Genomic DNA, 13,894 nt, shown 5'->3' with positions numbered 1-13,894 from the left:
CAATCTGTAAGCACCTTGAAAACAATGCAATAATTACTAGAAGTCAACAGGGATTTGTCAAGAACAAATCCTGTCAAACTAATCTAACCTCATTGTTTGATCGGGTAACCTCCCTTGTGGACTGTGGGAATGCTGTGGATGTCATATATCTTGACTTCAGCAAAGCTTTTGACAAAGTGCCCCACGATATTCCGATAAACAAAAGAGATAAAAGTGGGCTAGATGGAACAACTATTAGGTGGATACAGAGTTGGCCACAGAGTCAGACTCAAAGAAAGCTTATCAACAGTACCTTCTCAATCTGGGGGGAGGTAAGGAGTGGGGTACTGCAGGGATCAGTCCTGGGCCCAGTGCTCTTCAACATTTTTATTAAAAGTTGAAGGAGGTGCAGGGAACGCTTATCAAGTTTGCAGATGACACAAAATTGGGTGGGGTAGCTAATACCCTGGAAGACAGAAACAAACTTCAAAGTAATCTTGACAGGCTGGAATGCTGATATGAAAACAACAGAATGAAATTTAATAGGGATTAATGCCAACTTCTACACCTACGAAAAGGAAACCAAATGCACATTTACAAGACGGGGGGATACATGACTCAGCAATACTACAAACAAGAACCACATTGGAATTGTTCTAGATCACAAGCTGAATATGAGCCAACAGTGTGATGTGGTTGCAAAAAAAGCAAATGCTGTTTTGGGCTGCTTTAACAGAATTCTTTGATGCTGCTTAAGTTGTGAGCTCAGAGCAAAGATCTTCCGACACTCAAAGCATATCTAGGGCTTCTCCCCAGTGTGAATTCTTTAATGCTGCTTAAGATGTATACCCAGAGCAAAGCTCTTCCCTCACTCAAATCATTTATAGGGCTTCTCCCCAGTGTGTATTCTTTGATGCCGCTTAAGGTGTATTTTCTGAGCAAAGCTCTTCCCGCACTCAAAGCATTTATAGGGCTTCTCCCCAGTGTGAATTCTTTGATGCTGCTTAAGATTAATACCTTGAGCAAAGCTCTTCCCGCACTCTAAGCATTTATAGGGCTTCTCCCCAGTGTGAATTCTTTGATGCAGCTTAAGGCTTGTGCTTTGAGTAAAGCTCTTCCCACACTGTAGGCATTTATAGGGCTCCTCCCCAGTGTGAATTCTTTGATGCTGCTTAAGATGTATTCCCTGAGCAAAGCTCTTCCCACACTCAAAGCATTTATAGAGCTTCTCCCCAGTGTGAATTCTTTGATGCAGCTTAAGGCTGCTGCTGCGAGTAAAGCTCTTCCCACACTCTAAGCATTTATAGAGAATCTCCCCATTGTGAATTCCCTGATGCTGCTTAAGGGCTGTCCTCTGAGCAAAGGTCTTCCCGCACTCTAAGCATTTATAGGGCTCCTCTCCAGTGTGAATTCTTTGATGCCGCTTAAGGTGTATACCCTGAGCAAAGCTCTTCCCGCACTCTAAGCATTTATAGGGCTTCTCCCCAGTGTGTATTCTTTGATGCTGCTTAAGGGCTGTCCTCTGAGCAAAGCTCTTCCCGCACTCAAAGCATTTATAGGGCTTCTCCCCAGTGTGAATTCTTTGATGCAGCTTAAGGTGTATTTTATGAGCAAAGCTCTTCCCACACTCAAAGCATTTATAGGGCTTCTCCCCAGTGTGAATTCTTTGATGCTGCTTAAGATGAATACCTTGAGCAAAGCTCTTCCCGCACTCTAAGCATTTATAGGGCTTCTCCCCAGTGTGAATTCTTTGATGAAGCTTAAGGCTTGTGCTTTGAGTAAAGCTCTTCCCACACTGTAAGCATTTATAGGGCTCCTCCCCAGTGTGAATTCTTTGATGCTGCTTAAGATGTATTCCCTGAGCAAAGCTCTTCCCACACTCTAAGCATTTATAGGGCTTCTCCCCAGTGTGAATTCTTTGATGCCGCTTAAGATATATACCATGAGCAAAGCTCTTCCCGCACTCAAAGCATTTCTGGGGCTTCTCCTCAGTGTGAATCCTTTGATGCAGCTTAAGGCTGGTGCTCTGAGTAAAGCTCTTCCCGCACTCTAAGCATTTATAGGGCTTCTCCCCAGTGTGAATTTCTTGATGGCGCTTAAGGTGTATACCCTGAGCAAAGCTCTTCCCGCACTCAAAGCATTTCTGGGGCTTCTCCTCAGTGTGAATTCTTTGATGCCGCTTAAGATGTATTCCCTGAGCAAAGCTCTTCCCACACTCTGAGCATTTATAGGGCTTCTCCCCAGTGTGAATTCCTTGATGGCGCTTAAGGTGTATACCCTGAGCAAAGCTCTTCCCGCACTCTAAGCATTTATAGGGCTTCTCCCCAGTGTGAATTCTTTGATGCTGCTTAAGGTGTGAGCTCAGAGCAAAGCTCTTCCCGCATTCTAAGCATTTATAGGGCTTCTCTCCAGTGTGAATTAGTTGATGCTGCTTAAGATGTATACCCTGAGCAAAGCTCTTCCCGCATTCTAAGCATTTATAGGGCTTCTCCCCAGTGTGAATTCTTTGATGCCGCTTAAGGAGTGTGCTCTGAGCAAAGCTCTTCCCGCATTCTAAGCATTTATAGGGCTTCTCTCCACTGTGAATTCCTTGATGCCGCTTAAGATGTATATCCTGAGCAAAGCTCTTCCCGCATTCTAAGCATTTATAGGGCTTCTCTCCAGTGTGAATTAGTTGATGCTGCTTAAGATGTATACCCTGAGCAAAGCTCTTCCCGCATTCTAAGCATTTATAGGGCTTCTCCCCAGTGTGAATTCTTTGATGCCGCTTAAGGAGTGAGTTGAAAGTGAAGTATTTTTCACACACTAGGCATTGAAACCTTTGATATTTGTTAGAATGAATCTTCTGAGCTTTACTCTGTTTCTTCCTTTTATGGATGTTCTTTTTACTTGGTGCTTCTAGTATTGGAGTTTCACAGACGTCTGATCCTTCAAAAGAAATGGATTCGTTTTCCCTCTTCTCTTCAGTTTCAGTTTTCCTTCTCTGGTGTGGCCCATTTTTCTTGCTCCCCCTGTGATCACCTGCAAGTATAAACACAGAAATCGTCTTGAAATCTTGGAACAAAACAAGATTTCAATGGTTGAAACAAAACAAATGGTTGCTGATTTAATTCACAGGATAAAAAATAAAAAATCGTTGGTGAGGAAGATCCTACTAAAGATATTAGATATCCCGATGATCAATAGAACTGAGAACTAGACTGCCATACAGTGCTTTCATTTATATGGAATAACTCATATAAAGTAGTTGAGAGAATAAATGAACAACATAAAATACTTTAAAAACAAAATACACTTAAAATATGCCATTTTCTCCTCGCAGATCATTTAACTGGGAACTGGGAAGTGGAAATTCAACCCTAAAGCTTATTTTCAATGTCTTGTTGTTTATTCGTTCAGTCGTTTCCGACTCTTTGTGACTTCATGGACCAGCCCACGCCAGAGCTTTCTGTCGGCTGTCGCCACCCCCAGCTCCCCCAAGGTCAAGTCTGTCACCTCCAGAATATCATCCCTCCATCTTGACCTTGGTCGGCCCCTCTTCCTTTTGCCTTCCACTTTCCCTAGCATCAGCCTCTTCTCCAGGGTATCCTGTCTTCTCATTATGTGGCCAAAGGACTTCAGTTTTACCTTTAATACCATTCCCTCAAGTGAGCAGTCTGGCTTTATTTCCTGGAGTATGGACTGGTTTGATCTTCTTGCAGTCCACGGCACTCTCAGAATTCTCCTCCAACACCACAGATCAAAAGCATCTATCTTCCTTCACTCAGCTTTCCTTATGGTCCAGCTCTCGCAGCCATAGGTTACTACGGGGAATACCATTGCTTTAACTATGCGGACCTTTGTTGTCAGTGTGGTGTCTCTGCTCTTAACTATTTTATCGAGATTTGTCATTGTTCTCCTCCCAAGAAGTAAACGTCTTCTGATTTCCTGGCTGCAGTCAGCGTCTGCAGTAATCTTTGCGCCCAGAAAGACAAAGTCTGTCACTGCCTCCACGTTTTCTCCCTCTATTTGCCAGTTATCAATCAAGCTGGTTGCCATAACCTTGGTTTTTTTGAGGTTTAACTGCAACCCGGCTTTTGCACTTTCTTCTTTCAACTTCGTCATAAGGCTCCTCAGCTCCTCCTCGCTTTCAGCCATCAAAGTGGTGTCATCTGCATATCTGAGATTGTTAATGTTTCTTCCTGCGATTGTAACTCCAGCCTTGGATTCGTCAAGCCCAGCACGTCGCATGATGTGTTCTGCATACAAGTTGAATAGGTAAGGTGAGAGTATACAACCCTGGTGAACTCCTTTCCCAATCTTAAACCAGTCCGTTGTTCCGTGGTCTGTTCTTACCATTGCTACTTGTTCGTTATACAGATTCCTCAGGAGGCAGACAAGATGACTTGGTATCCCCATACCACCAAGAACTTGCCACAGTTTGTTATGATCCACACAGTCAAAGGCTTTAGAATACATTGATGGTGCTATATAAGTAAATAATAATAAGAAGAAGAATAGTCAATAAAACAGAAACAGATGTTTTTCTGGAACTCCCTGGCTTTCTCCATTATCCAGTGGATATTGGCAATTTGGTCTCTAGTTCCTCTGCCTTTTCTAATCCCAGCTTGTACATCTGGCAATTCTCGCTCCATGAATTGCTGGAGTCTACCTTGCAGGTTCTTGAGCATTACTTTGCTGGCATATGAAATAAGTGCCACTGTCCGATAGTTTGAACATTCTTTAGTGTTTCCCTTTTTTGGTACGGGGATATAAGTTGATTTTTTCCAGTCTGATGGCCATTCTTGGGTTTTCCAAATTTGCTGGATAACAATGTCTAGTTATATCTTAAAATGAAAAGCAAGCTGTCCTCTCCTCCATGGAGACCATTAAGATAATGTCTGTAACACCTTCAATATTACGCAGATGCTATTATAGCAGCAAAGTATGATGGGTTGGCAGCCATCTCTGCCACAGAGCAAGTCCATCAATGGGCTTTTCTCAATGTTTTGTCAGGTCTTCGGACTCAATGACATTTGTATTCTGCACTGACACAAAGAAAGATGAGCTGAAATTCCACCTTCCAGGATCTCCCTCAGAGAGGGAGCATTACCCAGAAAAATCCCATTCCTTACCCAGAGAGGCCAGGATCCCACGATTCTCCTCCATGACTTCTTTGTGCAGAGTCCTCTGGCCTGGGTCCAGCAGAGCCCACTCCTCCTCCGAGAAATGCACGGCCACCTCCTCAAAGGTCACCAGACCCTGAAAGAAGAAGAAGAAATGACGTTGTCTTTAAGCATTATGTAGCAATCCATGAAGACAAGGATGGTGAGGTCCTCTTTCTGAATGCCAAAGCATTGTGAGTGACCTTCATGGCCTTCCTAGCAGCCATCTTGGAAAAGAGCAAAGGCTAAAGGGGCAGGTTCTTCCAGGACCAAAGAGATGTGCAGGAGACGGAGGCCCCCAGGACTCCCCTACCTGCCCAGGCTGTGCAGAAACCGCTTCCACTCCACCGCCAAGCGAAGGAGGCCCAGAAGGACCCCCCAGGATCAGTTCACTTCCCCTGCAGGTTGTTTTGCTCCCTGTAAGAAAGGCAAAGAAGGTGGGAAGGTGAGAAGGTAAGTTAACATTCTTAACTATTCCCGTTTTCATTGTTTATTTTCAGTGTTTATTTATTTATTGCATTTGTTTACCATACCATAGCCGAAGCACTTAAAAACAATATCCAAAAATTTAAAACTGCGAAACTATACAATATAAAATACACATACATATAAAACTGCTATAACAAGTTTTAAAACTATGACCCTAAAAAAACAGACCCAGGCTAATTAATTACATATTGCTAATTACATATTGCTTGATGTGGCGCTGAAAAGATAACAATGTCAGTGCGATAGTTCCACAGTTGGGGGGCCACCACCGAGAAGGCCTCTCCCTTGTTGTCGTCCTCTGAGGTTCCCTCTGAGTAGGCGCCTGGAGGAGAACCTTAGTTGTTGAGTGCGTAAGACTGGGCCAGAGTGGGTCTGATACCCTCGAACCACATTACTCAACATTTCCTTTCTGAGTATCTCCCCCAGCAAAATCAGGCTCAAGAAAAACATTAAGACAGCTCATGCACTTGAGGGAGAGAAACCATGGGGAAACACGTCCACGAATCCTTACCCAGTGAGGAGGGTCCTCCGTCTCCCTCCTGCAAGATCCACCTGTCCACCGGCCTCTGTGTGGTTCCCGGTGGAGCCTTCTCTGCCTCAGGGAAATCTGTGGGTGCTCTGGCCAACATCCCCTGGACCTGGAGCAGGAGGGAGGATCCCAGGCAGAGAAGAGAGATTAGAGAAGGAAAGAAACGGCTCAGGTCAAGGCCAAGGGCAGCGTTTCCCAATCGCTTTACCTTTCAGGTCTCATTCTAAAGTTGATCTACCATCCAAGCCACACAGCACAGGAACTTATGTCTTTGTCAGGGGGCTAAGAGTTCAACCCTGATATCCAGCATTTTCCACTGTAAACACAGCAGTTTGGCATCTACAAATGCTACTCCTGTTCTTTTGGGAGGACTCTGACACTGACACTCTGATCCCCTCCTCTACCAGAACTTCACAAACCCATTCATTTCTCCTGTGATCATAAGAACGTAACAAGAGTAAAGCAGGCCTGTATGCTCCCTTAAAAGGGACTGAGTGGACTAATATGATGCTTAAAACATAGTTAATACAAACCTAATAATACTAACTACATATAAGAATGAAAATATATATCAAAACAATGACAAGAAATGACAGAAAAGGAATACAATAGAACTGTACTTTAAAATAGAAGAACAGGATTACAACCAAGGCCTCCAATTACACTCTTCCTTGAGTCCTTGTGGTTGTAATGTCCTTAAGGTGAAAATCCAGAATATTTCCCTCCTTCTTAGTTGATGGTCTACTCTTGTCCCATATCCTCCAATCCTTTCAATAATCCAGAATCTCAGGTCTTTGTCATCATGGCCCATATCAAGAAAATGCTTGACCAGAGGTGCCTGAAGTCTTTTGCAGCGAATGCAGCTTTTGCGATTCATGCCATCAAGAGTCCGTGTAATTTATTGTACATTGGTAAGACCACAAGAACCACCAGAACCTGCATCTGTGAGCACAAAAGCTGCATTCGCTCCAAAAGTTTAAGTTTTCTTAAACTTACTTTGTTTACAGGAGGGAGGATTCCAGCCAGAGAAGGGGGAGGTGGGAAGGAAAGAAATGGGTCAGGTCAGGGCCGATTGCAGCATTTCCCAATCGGTTTGGCTTTCAGGTCTCATTCAAAAGTTGATCTACCATCCAAGACACAAAGCCATGTGTCTTTGTCAGAGGGCTAAGATATCAACTCTGGCATAAGCAAAGAGCTTGAACACCCTCCAAAAACCAGCCAGGAGGAAAGACAGAACCTCCCAGACATTTCCTGATATCCAGCATCTTCTACTGTAAACATGGGAGGTTGGTGTCTACAAATGCTATTCCTGTTCTGTTGGGAGGACTCTGACACCAGTTGAAGAAGGATCCCCTCCTTCCCCAGAACTTCACAAACCCATTCACTTCTCCTGTCATCATGAGAAACTAAGAAGACCCATTTTGGATCAGAACAAGGGTCCATCTAGTCCAGCATTCTCTCCCCACAGTGGTCCATCACCTGGAGGTAGGATATAGCCATCAGGACTAGTAGCCATTCACAGACTTCTCCTCCAGGATTTTGTCTAACCCCCATTTTAAACCATCTAAATTGGTGGCCATCACTACATCCTCTGGTAAGGAACTGCATATTTTAACCATCCAGTGTTAGCTTAACTATCCTCCAATGAGGGCCTGCTCTGCACATGAAGAGCAACTATACTTGGGGGTTGGACCATTGGGAATTGGGGCATCCCTTCCTTAAAGGACATGTAAAATAACGTTGAGATAAGTAGTAAGAACACAGTCCCTATTAGTTATCAAGATGAAATGCTCTCACCTGGTCTTTGTCCTCTGCCTGACTCAGGAGGAAGCCTTCTGCCAGGGCCACCGCCTGGGAACTGGTCTCCGCTCCACACTCTCTGACCCCACTCACCATCTCCCGAGGCAGGACAGCCAGGAACTTCTCCAGGACCACCAGGTCCAGCATCTGAGCTTTCGTGTGCTTTTCTGGCTTCAGCCACTGGCAGCAAAGGTGGTGGAGATGGCTGCAAACCCCTCGGGGCCCCATGGCCTCCTGGTAGCAGAAGTCCCTGAAGGGCTGAAGCTCCACGTCTGAGCAGGTGTTGCTCCCAGGCTGGTCCTGCTGCACTCTTCCTTCCCAGGGCTCTGCACGGCTCCCTTCCTGGATGTTGCAGGAGACGTTTTCTGCATCAGGGCCTGCAAAGCTTTGCTCTTCCATCTTCACGCTCTTCTCCATCTCTGCTCCCACCAGGACTCGAAACCGTCTCCTGTCTTGGCTGCCAATTTCTCCTTTGAGGCAGGGACTGCGCTGTAGGAATTAAAGTGGAGCTTGTGAAGGAGGCACACAAGGTAGACCTGGTTAAAGTTCCCAACTCAGCCGTCCCCCTCCCACCGGTTCTCAGTGAAACACTGGAACTGGAGCCAGTTCACCTGAGAATAACCACACTTCACCAAGGCTTCAGGCAATTTATTAAATCAGAGTAAGGCCCTGAGCGTCTGAACAATTAACAGGAGACAGGGGAGGGTGTGTGTGGGAAAACAGTCTAAAAGTTACAATGAAACTAAAAGGCCGCAGCAGAAATTAAACAACTTTAAAAGAGCAATAAAAGCCACATCACGGCAAGCCGTTGATTCAGAGCCACCCAAAGAAAGACACTCAGTCCTGGCTATGTAATACCTGATGGCACGGGGGTCCCTTTGCCACCCTTCTGGACCCCGAGTAGAATGACCCTTCCCCAAATGAACAGAGACCAAAAACTAGAAACTAAGTAACTGATCCCCAGAGCTAAGCAGGTGGGGTGGCCTGGCTGCACCAATCCACAAACAAGAAGCTCCCCAGGGCTCCCGGTGAGGCGAGAAGGTTCCCACCTTCAGCTGCACAGATCAACAACCCTGTGGAACGGCCTTGGGCTACCGGCTGCCTTGATAAAACCTGGTAACGGAGCCAGATGGCTGCTTGACTGATCATTCTGCCAAAGGACAGTCGAACAACGCCACCCCCTCCAGCTACAAGGCCCATGTGCCTTCCCCAATAATTTTTTTCTTGTAAACACCAGTCTGGCAAGGTAGGCCACAGGCCAAAACTTCAGAGATGATATTTCGAGGGTGTGTCGAGGAACCTGGGAAAGGTTGGTCTCCTCTAAGTGGGATCGCTGAGTGGTGGTCAAAGACTCTAAGACGTAGTGGTGGTCAAAGACTCTAAGACATAGGAGGTTGTGGGCTCTGCCACACTAGAGGCCTTCAAGAGGCAGCTGGACAACCATCTGTCAGGGATGCTTTAAGGTGGATTCCTGCATTGAGCAGGGTCTTGGTCTCGATGGACTTATAGGCCCCTTCCAATTCTACTATTCTATGATTCTCTTTTTTTAGAAGGTTTATTACGAGCAGCGCTTAGCACTGCCAGGTGGAAGCCCTCAGAGGACCCAAGGAACTGCCCACTATTTTCAGGAAATGCTAACATACTTATAGGGTCAGTCCCCTTAGAAACAAGGGAGAACCTCTCCATAGAATAAACCAATCATGAAACAGTAACAGGTAAGCTTCTCAGCTAGTTATAAGCAAGGATTTTACACATGTGCAGAGTGCAATCTTTTCAAGGACAGAAAAACAATACATCAATGATTACTGAGAAACTTGTGCCCATCTGTTCATTTCATGGTTACCTCTTTCTAAAGCAAGCCACAACACCCTGTAACATTCCTAGGAGGCACACAATCTTGTGAAACTAGTGTTTCAATACTCTTCACAAGAGTTGGTGTCATGGTTGCATCCTTAACACATTTTCCAGTTACTTTGGAAGCATAGATACTTTGATTTCTAGAGAACAGGCCCAAAGCAATTTTATGAGCACAGGGTGGGCACAGGGGAAGCCCACATACCTATTTGCTTGAATTCCTGGACAGGGTGCAGCTGAGAAGAACAGACCGCCGTGTTCGTAAGAGCCAGCACCTGTCTCAAAGGGGGCTCCGCGACCCCCGGGCAGATTTTTCAACCAGATTTGTAGTTGAAAATGAAGCTCTTACTCTACTTTGACGGGAGAGAGAGTGTGTGGAACCAGAGCTGAATTAATGCCATTAAAAGTTAATAATGTGTGAAAGCTTATTTTAAAATTAAGCAAGAAAACAGTGAATACTTTTTCAGCTTGTTAAACAAATGAAATATGCCACTAAGGAAGCCTTAAGAGATGAATGGTTTATATAGGGTGATCATATGAAAAGGAGGACAGGGCTCCTGTATCTTTAACAGTTGTATTGAAACGGGAATTCCAGCAGGTGTCATTTGTATATATGGGGAAACTGATGAAATTCCCTCTTCATCACAACTGTTAAAGCTGCAGGTGCCCTGTCCTCTTTTCAATCTGGTGACGGGAAGGGGGGGCATAAGGAATTACATTTATATATCGTCCCATAGCCTGGGTGTATTTATTTATTACATTGATAAACCACCCCATAGCGAAAACTCTGCAATAAATAACTAAATGTATTGTTAACTATGATCTCCAGTTATTGACATAGCAAGAAAATACGAGCAAGGAAGCAACATTTGGTGATGCCTTTCATTTGGAAGTTATGTGATGTGTGGGTTATCAAGCAGTTATATGAAAAATGCTAGATACTCTGATTCTTGCTTTAAGTGGATTCTTTAATGTCGATATAGTAAAAATTATAGATTTTAGTGTAATTTTTAAAATAATTAAACTATAGTGTCATATTTTTTAAAAAATAGTGTAAATTGGGAAATTATTTAAAAAATAATTTTTTCTCCCGTGTCGGTTCTTTGACGTCTACTCAAGGTCCCACTACAGCTGAAGCTTTCCCCACATCCCATACATTTATATGGCTTCTTTCCTGTGTGGTCATCCGTTACACAAAGCCATGAAATTCAATAAATAAAAAAACCTACGGTTTACAAAACAACCTTAAAGGCTCTACAGTTTTCAACCAAACTCCAAAAAGCAGGGAAATTGGGAGTTAAGGCTCACAAGCCTTTAACGCCACATCCTCCCTGAGGAGGCAGAAAGTGCCAGTGAAATTCTCATTCTCCCAAAGCAGATATAAACCATGAGGACAGGATGGAGAATAGGATACGCAGAGGTGGTGGTGGGGTTGTGGAAAACTGATGACGGACAACTTAGGTCCACCTACTTCTCTTTCTTTGTTTAGAGCAGCCCTTCCCCAACCTGGTGCCCTCCAAAGGTGTTGGACTACAACTCCCATCATTGCAAGTCAGTATGTCCCATGGACAGGAATGCTGTGACTTGTACTCTCAAACATGTGGAGGGCAGCAGGCTATCATATGCAGAAGTGACTGAGGGGTTCTGGAAAACTGATCGGGGAATGCTGTTCTAGAGCAAGGGCAGGCAAAATGTAGATCTCTAGATGTTTTGGCATTCAACTCATAAAAGTCTCTGTCAGCATGGACAGTGATCAAGAATGCTGCGAATGCTGTGACCGCAGAGGATTTTTCTGACGTGTTCAGCAGTGTGAGATCAAAGGCAGAGCTACCACCTACTAGATCCATGTGTTAGGAACGATTATTTCAAAAACTATTGATGAAAATGATTTTTGTCTTCACCATAACATGGGAGTTGCAGCGCAGCACATCTAGAGAGCACCAGGCTGGAGAAGGATGGTTTATACTTGGATCCTATACATGTCTTCTCAGAAGCCAGTGCCACTGAGTTTACTAGGGCTTCCCCCCAAGTGGTACAGGATTGCAAACTAATCTCATCTGAAAGGAGTTCAAGACACCCAAACTAATCCTTTTCTGTTCCTCTGTCACTCTGATGAGAGTATTGTGGAGGGATTGTGGGGAGTGAACAGGATATTTTGTATGAACACATTTTAAGGAAAAACATTGGTTTTTTGAAGGGCAGGGTATTGAACAAAAGCTGAAAGTGCCAGCCCTTGCTCTGGTTCTACATCTCCAATGAACCAGAGTTTCTCTCCCAATCCGTCCCACCGCTCCCTTTCTAAGCCCTCTCTGCTCCCAGCACTTGTACCCCAATCAGGGACCTGAGTAACAGCAGTTTCTCCCCACTCTCAGGATGTGAACTTCGGGCTCACTTAATACATCAAAGAGGGACCAGCCTATCCTGGGGGGGCTCTCTTTCCGCCCCCTCCCCCCTGGGACCCCCTTGCAGTCTGCACTCACCGACTCCTTCGCAGGGGAAAAGAGGCTGCAGGCGGGGGACAGACGAGGCGAGCAGGGGGAGAATCCCAGGCTCCTTTGCAATGGGGGGGAGGAAATGTGGGGCCGGAAGGGAGGGGCCTCATCCAGCCTGGGCTCTAGGACCCAGCCCCCTCTCCGCCTCTTTAACCCTTCGGTCGAGGCAGCACTTGAGAGCCGCAGAGGCTCCTGGCGGAGACACGGACCTGGGAAGGGGGCTTTTCCACGATGGGGGGGGGGTCTTTTATCCCCCCAGCAGCATCGCTGCCCCATCTGCACCTGGGGTCTTTGTGGGATCCACAGCCGTTACCCCTTTGAGTGCGTAACGCAGCCTCCGGCATGGGAGCCCTCCATCCTTCTGCTTGCCCTTGCTGCAGAACAGCGTTCCCCAACCTGGTGCCCTTCAGAACTCTAAACATGAATAGATGCTCTAAAAAGAGAGAGGTCAAGTAAGGTGAGCCTATGAAAAGGAGGACAGGGCTCCCGTATCTTTAGCAGTTGCATAGAAACAATAATTTCAGCAGGTGTCATTTTTATAATATGAGGAACCTGGTGAAATTCCCTCTTCATCACAACAGTTAATGCTGCAGGAGCCCTGCCCACTTTTAAACCTGGTCACTCTAGTATAGCTCCTGCAGCTTTAACTGTTGCGATGAAGAGGGAATTTCACCAGGTTCCCCATATTATGCAAATGGCACCTGCTGAAATTCCCTTTTCTATGCAACTGTTAGAAATGCAGGAGCCCTGTCTTCCTTTCCATAGGGTCACCCTAATGTTAGGTGAGGCCTTATCAAGGTACAGGAAGATTCTGGACCCACGAAGCCGCTAGCCGTGAGGAGTACAACACTCATGGCAACTTCTGCTCATAGTGGCCTCTTGTTGCACACCTTGACCCCTTCTTTGAGAGCAGGTCTGAATCCATCTCAGGCTCAAGGCAGGAAAACCTTCGGCCCTCCTCGAAATAAGAGGTCTGCTGATGAACCAGAGTTTCTCTCCCAATGCATCCCAGGGCTCCGTTCTAAGCCCCCTCTGTTCCCTGCACTTGAACCCCAAAAAGGGATGGAAGCGAACAATGATTTCCGCCCTCTCTTAGGATGTGAACAGCAGGGCTCCCTTCATCCATAAAAGCAGGACATATTAAAGCCAATGAAAGCATTTGCCCAAAGAAAATCCATACTTGCCCGCAGAGAAAACATAGCACAGTCCTTGTCTTTCAGTCAGCTGCACTTAGGTTTTATTCAGTATAATTTGATTTTATATTTCTGACTATTAATTTTGTTTATTGTGATTATCTTCTTGTGTTGCATTGTTTGGCATTGTAGTAGTAGTATTTATTTATGTTGTAGTCATGCAATAAGTCTTAAATCGCATCAAAGAATTCATGCAGGCAGAAGCTCCATCAGCACTCAAACTGTGCAGTCAGCGTCCATCATAGCAAAGGCTTGAAATCGCTTTGAAGTAGGCATGTGCTCCACTCCGATTATGAGCGTAGAAGCAGTAGCGGATTGGCCTGCTCCGCCTTACCCAGAGGCGGAGTAGAAGCGGGCCACGGACCCCTAGAAGCAAGGCGAAGAGAAGCGCCCATTTTTCGGAGGTCCTAGTTC

The 13,894-nt window shown here is 45.4% G+C and overlaps 1 protein-coding gene across 1 annotated transcript in view; it reads right to left on the bottom strand.

Moving 5' to 3' along the window:
* Positions 1-490: 490 nt before the first annotated feature.
* LOC134395747 (uncharacterized) overlaps positions 491-13,894 on the bottom strand; it is a gene marked incomplete at its 5' end in the record, with an annotated part of 275,440 nt that continues 262,036 nt past the window's right edge. The window contains 1 exon segment of the mRNA XM_063121910.1: positions 491-2,635. Coding sequence (XP_062977980.1) covers positions 857-2,635 — 1,779 coding nt within the window.

The sequence above is a fragment of the Elgaria multicarinata genome, chromosome 3 (genome assembly GCF_023053635.1).
Source record: "Elgaria multicarinata webbii isolate HBS135686 ecotype San Diego chromosome 3, rElgMul1.1.pri, whole genome shotgun sequence".
Taxonomy (NCBI): Eukaryota; Metazoa; Chordata; class Lepidosauria; order Squamata; family Anguidae; genus Elgaria; species Elgaria multicarinata.
Note: the sequence above shows the minus strand (reverse complement) of the source record. Positions and strands in the feature narration are given on the sequence as shown.